The 9,827-nt window shown below is 30.8% G+C and overlaps 1 protein-coding gene across 1 annotated transcript; it reads right to left on the bottom strand.

Moving 5' to 3' along the window:
* Positions 1-2,591: 2,591 nt before the first annotated feature.
* Positions 2,592-5,626, bottom strand: LOC132936135 (uncharacterized). The gene is made up of 3 exons (XM_061002820.1): positions 5,560-5,626; positions 5,285-5,488; positions 2,592-2,962 (listed from the first exon to the last, which is right to left on the bottom strand). The coding sequence occupies exons 1-3, from the start codon at positions 5,624-5,626 to the stop codon at positions 2,592-2,594; spliced, it is 642 nt and encodes a 213-aa protein (XP_060858803.1).
* Positions 5,627-9,827: the final 4,201 nt, after the last annotated feature.

Consider the following 9,827-nt stretch of genomic DNA (forward strand, 5'->3'; position numbering starts at 1 on the left):
CTTTTTTTTAACTGGTGAACCATATATATTTACGTACCTACTTATTTATAGGTACTATTATACCTACTGATGTAGTATAGGTATTTATAGAAACAAGTAACAACAAATCAAAACCCAAATTCCCTATGGTAGCTGTAGCCTGTAATTAAGATATTACTTGGTAATAAACACTAACCACTATTGCAATATTGAACAAATGTATTGATATAATGCAGTTTAACTTGATTTTTAGGAATTTTATTTCGGGAACCTATATAGGTATATTTCAACAAGCTAAGCAAAATGGTGCAATCAGAATTTGTCAGCCGGCCTTAGTTCCAAGGTTATTGCATTTTGAATTTCGGGATTTTGTGTATATTATTTCACGAATCTGACGTAGAAAATGCAGTTTACCTTTAATGCGATTTTTAGAAATTTTTTTGAATATCTATATATTTAAACGAGTTAAGTACAATGCCACAACGGTGTAATCAGAATTTATCGGTCGGACTTAATTCCAGAGTTATAACCTTTTGAATTTTCCAAATTTTGAGTACTTAAAGTCTACGCAGATGATTCCATATTTTTATGAATCTACTCGAAAAAGTACATAAAACTTTATTAAATAGTATGTAACTAATTATTTGGTATGTATGCATGCATTTATACATGTACCTACTTATATTATACAGATTACAGATCAGAGAGGTTTATACTGTGAGGTTTATATTATGATATAAACTGAAATATTTTTATTTTTTTGGCGGCGGCGGGGGGAGGGGTAAAAGTTTCAATTCCCCCCTACAATAATGATCAAATTACGTCACTGGAGCGGTGAGTGTACTCTGTGTTTCTGCGGTGGTTCTTGTGTCGGTAGTGGCCGGTAATCCTAGTAACCGGTAGCCGTGACCGGGCGGTTCGTTATGTCCAACCATTGTCAGTTTACGAATGGTAGCATGGGTTCAGATGTTAGCCTAGAGGTGCCTCGCCAACGTAAGCTGACCGCTTGGGTTGGTTTCTTGTAGGTTGTCGTTTTTTTATCAGTGAGCTGGTGACACCGTAAGCAACGGGTCACGTGATAGTATGGTATGTACGCGGGAAACGGCCACCGGCCACCGCTGTGTTCACCGTCCGTCCGACGCCCATCGGTCGTCCGTCAGAAGTGCAAATGGCTATATCAACGATAGTTTAAAGCGAACGAGCGAGAGCCAACACTGTGCAGCAGATATAGTAATAATATTAAAGCAGCACAATGCAAATGGTATCCCGCTGTGCTTAATGGCAGACGGGAGTACCAATAACTGTTTCAATCATATGGGTACAACTGTCCAAGGAACAACTTACCGTTGGTGGAGTATTCTAAACGATTGTTGAGCACTTGATCGGACATGATGGTCCGAGCATAGTGGTAGACGAGGAGTAATCGATGTCACGTATACCTAAGGACCACGACATAGACTTAAATCGACAGCGCATAGAGAGAGAAATCACCAGACGGGATTGTTAAGAGAGAAAAGAGAGGTTTTGGGCCGTTACATTGTGCAAAAACATGTTTTATCTCTCTCATATGTTCTCATATGAAATGTTTTCTTTCTCAGTTATGTCGTCTGGATTAACCAAGGGCAGGGCTGTGTGGGAAGCGTTGGCCATTTGTTTATAGGTCTATGAACCATGGTTGTAGATATACTGGTTACACAACTCCTAGATTAAATTGCTTATAAGTTATAACACATGTACCATTTAACATGTCGTGCGATAGGGCACAGAACAATGTAATAAGGCTCCCCGTAGAACTAGATTGTAGTAAACCCTAGATGCAAACTGTTGTACAGACTATTATGGTTAATAATTCAGGCCTTGCATTTGAAAAAAAATTCCATTTTATGTTATTTACAATTATAACATTACACAATTTTTAGGAAACTAAATCATCCTGGGAACCACTCAAACACAATGTTAGTTACACTTTTTATAACTCAAAAACGGCTGAACCGATTTGGCTAATTCTTTTTTTGTTGTGTTTGTTATTGTCAGGAGAAGAATAATATGAAAGAAAAAATTGAGAAATTTACGGGGTTAGAGGAAAATTACAATGATAATATTGGTTACTATTTGTTAATCGGGCATATTTGTTGATTTGTATTATTATTTTTTGTCAATATATATATATGAATGTTTGTGTGTAGATTAGACCTCTGGGAAGAAGATAGGCTAATTTAAAAAGGGTTAAATTTCGTTTTTTTTATTCATTGGATTAAAGTACGGTTATGTTAGGATTTTGTATAAATTGATTATATTAATCCACCGTAGGTGGAATTAAGTAAAAACGACAAACTTGGTATAACTTTGATACTTTAGAGTTAAACCATACACTTACGTACAAACCATATATACCTAACATAATATTATATAAATGTTATACATTAATATGTACGATATAATATAGGGTAATATTTCTTAGTACCTGATCATTATTATAAAAAACTTGAGTTTTAAAAATTGTTGCTTTAAATTCTAAAAAATATTTGGTAAAAAAATTATGAAAAAATGTATTTATGTTGATATTTAAAATCCTCTAAATTTTATTAAACGCCCATTCGATTAAACAATGCTCATATGATGCTAAAAGCAGCAGCATAGCATATGATGCCTTCTGGTGGAAACAATTGTTGTTCATAAAACTTTTTGTCTAGTAGCAATGGATTATTCGTAGTCGGCAATTTATGAGCATATGTTTTTTTCCTTACAACTGGCTCGGGTTCGTCTTTCAACAGGTCGGCATATACAGTTGGTGGTAAGATCATTTGTAAAGGTTTTACAATATCCGGGGGCATAGACGTGAACGGTTCCACCAATCCCAACGATCCACTCAGTGAAGCCACTAGGTACTTAGCGTATATCACACGTTCTAACATTCCTTCCTTGTCATTCATCGTGTCAAGTTTTCTTATCCATGATGAGACTTTCTCCCGATCTCTACTGTCTGAAAGAGATACAATACTATAATGCTATGTACGAAAATAAGCTACCTAGTACCTACCTATCGAAAACACACAATATCTACTATAGCCAAAAAGGCACAGCCATGATAATAATCCCAAATTTTCGCGATGCAATATTATTAGTTACCTATTACACAATGCAATTTAATTATAAGGAAATAAATTCAATGAGATCCATAAAAAATCCAAGGAGGTATCCCTCAAAATCTGACCTGGCTACGCCCGCCACTATTCTATGATTCATACAATTTAAAGATGATTCTTATATTTTAAAAACTGAAATCCAACTTATTGAAAGACATGTCGATACTCATAAAAGGACTTAATATTCTGAATCTATAAATAATTAAATGGATGGTTACTACTTACTGAAATTGTATCTATGAAATATATACATAAGTAGAAGTTTTTTTTATGTCTTAAAATAATGTAGGTACCATATAGTCCATATATCAATGTTGTGGACTTGTGGAGCACTATTCAATAGGTCAAGGTTGATTCCTTATTATTTTTATTTGTGGCATAATAGTACAAGACTTATTTAATCAAGTTGCCTATAAAAAAGTACCGGATCAAAGAGTTTAAACTAGGTACTTTAAAGTATGATAGCTTGCATCACATGGGTATTGTAAAATACCTCCACAAATTTTTTATTTTCAAATAAATGTCAAAAAATAAGTATATAATAATCTGTGAGAAACATTTTTAATATAAATTCAAACTACACATACAACTGTAATGTACCTAACCCACAATTGTATAATATTAAAACTCCCTCTTTCATGATCTGCAATGAAATCCTGAGCACGCTTATGGTAATTATTATTATTAATGGTCCCGGATCCAGTTTTTCAAATTTTCCACAATTATATAAAAATTGAAAATTTAATTTTATATTTTAGTTGCCCCTTCAATTGTAAGACTTTTCCACTTATCTACTACCCGATACCTATTTAGGGGGTTATTTTATCGAAAAAAATGACTTTACGGGAATAACTCTCAAGCTTTGTAGAATTGTCGGATTATGATGACTATTTTTTATCTGAAAGAAGAAGACTTCCTACAGCCCGCATTGATCTCTGATTTTGTATTTTATTTCAAATAATTGTATTCAAAAATTTGTAAAAATAATCTTTTTATCTTGTATTTTTTTAGACATATCTTAAAGTTTGAGGATAAAATATTAAACAACAGATCGATGTGGACTGTGGAATATTTCCCTCTAGCAATAAAAAAAAAAATTATGAAATTTGGTTGATTCTACAAGGCGGTATTGTTATTCCCGCAGAGTATATTTTTGAGGACAAAATGGCATTAGCACCAGGCGCTTTAATGAAAAAAAGGTGGGCAAGTGGGTTACGCTATGCTGCACAGTAGGTTAAAAATGGATCACTGCAATGAATGGTGTTGAATTTGAATTCAATGATATAATATCATTGTATACGAAAAACGATTTTAAGCAAAGACGGTCAGTCAGCCATGATACTTAAAAATACTATATATATTTGGTGATACATAATATTGTGAATAAAGTAATTTATATATAACTTGTTTACGTGGAACCTTGTTTTACATTTTCAATCCTTAGCTATAAAAGTTAAACATTTTTTAAATTTTTAACTATAAAATAATTTTTAAATTTTAAATTTGATACATTTTGTCATATTTGAACTTTAAATGCTTATAAAAAAAAATGGTAACTATGTATTTTTAAATTTTTTTATTTATCATTATTACAATATATTAACACTTTTGTATTAAATTTTCAAGCTTTTAGACCCATCGAATAAAATTTTATTGACATTTATAAAAAAAAAAACTAAAAAAAATGTAAACTGGAAATGTCCATAAACTGCTCAAGACATTAAATTTATTTATATAATTAATATTTTGACCGTTCTATGGTGTATAGAAAATTATAATATAAATATTCAGTGAAAATCTAATCAAAATAGATAACCTAACCTATTCAAAATAGATTTTGTCAAAAACCGATTTAGCATAAAAATTCCAGTTTTCCTTAATTTTTTGTTTGTATTTCCCGACACTTTTAAAAACTACTGGGAATTTTAAATTTTTATCTCCCCAATGCACTAACCAAATTCACTTTCCCATCGAATAAGATATATTGTTGAAGAAAATCGAAGCAGTTTTACTGTCCCAAACGGTAATGACAGACACAAAAATAAAAAAATTAATAAATAAATTAAAAAAACCCACATCATTGTAAAATCAATACATTTATCGCTCCACTCAGAATCTAAAACGATCTTTGTACGAATGTCGGAATGTTAATTATTTACCTATTAAATACATCAACGTTTTCGCTGTTTCTCGGTCATAACAATATAGTTGATTGTTATTTTTCAACCGCGGACATGCTGGTGAATCTTCTTCATCGATTTGTTTGGGCGATTCTACAGTATCTAAATCGTTTACTGCAGTTTTGGACGAACTAGCTGGTACACCAGATTTGGCACTGGAAGTTCCAGTTTCGTTTTCTTTGGCTTTTATTGTTTAAAAAATGAGTAAAAACAATTTTTATTTTCTGTATTAATGGTTATTGTGTTTAACTCACCTTTACTAAAGTCCTCGTTCTTTTCAGGATCAGCAGTTTTTACATCACCGTCGTTTTTAGCATCCATATTCAGTTAGTGTTTTTAAAATAATTATTTTTAAGATTTGTTATAATTTAGTCACTTTCGAATGTATAGCTGTTTACATTGTAAACAATGAAACAGCTTGTTGTAGCGTACAACATCATTCTGGCTGAAATCGAAATAGTTCACATATGATTAAACACTAAACAGTAGATACATACGTACTTATTTTATTGCAGATATACATTAAAATTAATTCCTTTTCTCTGAAACGCCGTGGAATAATATGACCGAGTTAATTATAATATCTTATCATTCTAATCTATATTATATTATTATATTATGTGAGATAATATATAATTGCGACACAAAATATTTCCATAATAGGTACCTATATCTAATTGAATAAAAATCCTAGGGTAGTTAATTACGACAAGCTTTACGGAATGTGAGTTGCAATATACATTACACATATACATGTTACGGTGAAAAACGAAAATTGGCAAATGTCGTCATTCCCCGGTCAATGACGTCATTAACCAAAATGATTCAATTATGTAGGTAAATGTTGTAAAAACATATTTTAAACTAAAATGTACATCTTTCACCGGTTATTGACGTTATTTACCAAAACTGGTAGTAAATGATGATAAATCTCAAATAATACACTGATTGTTTTAATATAGGTAGGTATTATTTAATAATGATTTATTGTTGGTGGGTGATTCATTTTAAGTTAAGTTAACAAATTTAGTTAAGTGATCTTGATAGTTCATTATATAGCATAGTTTTGCGATTGCATGTCAATTTGAGTCCTTGGATTAAATGCGGAATGTTGAATTGGTTTTGTCACAAGTCCTCTCTTTGGATTTGATTGTTTTACTTGACAATTACTGCATAAGTTTAAATATTCCATAACTGCCTCCGTTGTCACATTACAATATTTTGTTTTTAACACAGCCATCATCCTATTTCTACCACCATGACCTACTACTAAATGTGCCGAATGAATTACTTCAAACAACTCGTGTACTGTGACATAATATAAAACGTCAGTCATTTTCAACTATTGGTTTAATTAATTTTTCTTTTCCACAAATTGTCATAACATCATAGGTATTAAATAATTATGCAAAAGTCTATTATTAGTTACCGGTTTTTTTTGTGTTCCAATTTTTAGTGGATTAAATAACTTAAATATATTGTCACCTCTCTTTTTGCTGTTGATAATATTTTCGATTGCTGATTAAATGTATTCTCCATACTGTAATATTACTATTAAATAAGACTACAACGCAATATTTGAATTTATATTTTATTATATTTAGTTCACAAGTAACACAAATTATTACAAATAATTTTAAAGCACGCACTTGTCGCATATACAACTCGCTAGAACATTCGCGTAAATAGGTACTAACTAATAAACTAATAGACCATTTCATAATATTACATGGCTTATCGGCGTTATGGCTAGTTGGATTTTCGCTTGTTTATGTTCTTTCGTCGTGATATTTTTAACTATTGAAACTTTGTCGCGTACCTAATACCTATACACTAATTATTATCACTGATCGTTCACACTGACATAAATGTATTGAACATCATTCTCCAACTAAACTGGGGATTAACGCCAATAACCGGGGAATGTCTACATTTAAACATTTACCACGTTTACATAATTCACCGTAACATACATACACATTAGGTACATACATATAACATATCAGCATATTCCTAAAACACACACTCACAACACATGTAGCACATACAGAATATTCTCCACGTATCCCACACTCTTTCGATGTTCAATCGGACGTTCTGCATAATGACACAAATGCTCTACTTGCGGCGATTGTGTTACATCGTAGTATCGTACCTACACTATAAAATCATAAGCGCTTCTTGATACCCCAACACTATACGTTTAGCCTATACACGCCAATAAGTATTAACATAAGGGATTACACCTAAGTCATTCTATATAAGGATTAAGGATCATACAAAATCTACTCAGCAACAGTGTTTTTCAGACATTTACAAATTATTGTTATTAATTTTTAATAACCTACTTCCTACTTGTTGGCTATTGTTACACGTTATTATTTGGTGGCATTTGCTGGAACATTCAAAATTTTTTTAGAACACAATCACAGACCAGTTTTAAATTGCTAAAAATTAACAAAATTTAGTAATTATAAGATGACTTTTTATTCATTTTTTATACTCGCACCGTCATATTCAATTAGTATAATTACCTATATTTATTTATAATTTGAGTTGTAAAACAATTTTACCAAAGGACACGTAGTTAAAAATATTTCATATAGGTACCTAAGTATTTTACATATTAATAAGGCATTTTGTTAAACATCTAGGCATTTAACTAAATATCTAGATGGATAGTTAAATGCCTGACTTGACTATATGACTACGACAGTACTACATATATATAACTTCCTAATAGATACCTATACAGGTATTCAATATCCAGTCTCGTTTTGTTTTTTATAGTTAAAAATATTTTACCTCATAAGTCATAATAATATATAAGATTTTTACGTTTATAAAAGGTAATACAAGGAAGTTTTTTATAATTTTTATATACTAGCTGATCCCGTGTACTTCGTTGCCCATTAAAAATGCAAACTCTATATGAATAATATGTTTTATAATATTATTTTCTATTATTATAATAGCTTTAAAACCCATAGCAACCATCTATAAACAAACATTTTCATCGGAAATCTCAAAATTCCTGTTGAGCACCTCCTGGGTTTGTCCCCTTCCTTTTAAAATTAGCCTATCTTCTGCCCAAAGTTCTAATCGATCTCTTTTTCATAAATTAGTCGGAAAATAATATTAATAATTACAAAAAATATTAAAGGTCAACTATGAAGTCAGAAAGGTGTTTTGCGTTGGCATTATTGACAGTTGAATAAAAATATCAAGTAGGTAAAACAGATTTTGAAAAAATTATCACTTTGTTTTCGAATCTCCATTCTAGGAGAAAGTTATTGGATTATTATTATTAATAAAATTATAACTAGAAAAAATGCAATTAAAATAAATAATAAATTGTTTTCAGTTAATATTTCAATTTTATAATATAGATTGATTTATATAATACGTAAAATAATTTATTTTACGATAAGAAAAAAAAGTAAACACTTTTTGCCTATAACGAAATCATTGTATACATTTTTGATTTACTTGTACTTTTTTTTATAAAAACTATAATATGTTTATTTTACATTAGTTTTCCTAGAGATTTAAGAGATAACTAATAGATGAAAATATTAAATATTGGAACAAATGTAGTATAGCTCTAAAGCGATTTTTGCGATTTTTTCTTCAAAATGTGTGTTTTTAATGCTTAATATTATGGTAGGTATATTTAAAAAAAAAATCAATCAAATTTTCTTTGGAAGTTATGATTAAAAAAACTACAAAACTTTAAAATCTTATTATCAAGTTTAAAATATCAAAAATAACATTTTTGATTTTTTTTTTAAATGTAAATTTTTTTTGTATTTTTCATCCAATTACCTATTTACTTACTTTATTTTTTATTGTTAATAAAGTAATTTTATAAAAATCCCAACGTGTGGAAATACACAAACTTGCAAAACTTCAAAAGTGCGGTATATACTTTGAAACTAAGTCCGACCGACAAATTCTGATTGCATCACCGATTGTTCTAACTCATTAAAATACAAAAGATTCCGAAAAAAAGTTTTCAAAACCTAACCACATTTATGCTATAAATAGAAGTTATGCCTTACATTTTAAGAAATAACTTTTTTTGGGGAGCGGCAAACTATGTTGCCCCTGGGTGTAAAATGTTCAAATACGGCCCTATACTCTGTTCAAAATAAGACCGGACCTCGGCGGCCGAGTTGTGCGCATGGGCGTGGCTTATTTCTGCGGCTCGGCCTGACACGTGATCTATGGTGGGGGAGGTGCCTGACCGTCGCGAACGAAAACTGGTCGCCGCCGAGGTCCGGTTTTATTTTGAACAGAGTATAGCTGGCCCGAGACAAATTTTTAAAAGGCACCCCTAAAAATGTTCTTTGTATATCTACTAAATACCTGGTAAATACATAGTATGTATTTTAAAGTGAATTAGCTTCAGAAATAATTGAATGATCAGCAGTATTTACAATCTGGCGTATTACAACTCAGTTCAGACTGGATTCCAACAATATAACGCCGTATTTTGTATTAATTGATCATTTTTTCCCTT

This window comes from Metopolophium dirhodum, chromosome 1, assembly GCF_019925205.1.
Source record: "Metopolophium dirhodum isolate CAU chromosome 1, ASM1992520v1, whole genome shotgun sequence".
Lineage (NCBI taxonomy): Eukaryota > Metazoa > Arthropoda > Insecta > Hemiptera > Aphididae > Metopolophium > Metopolophium dirhodum.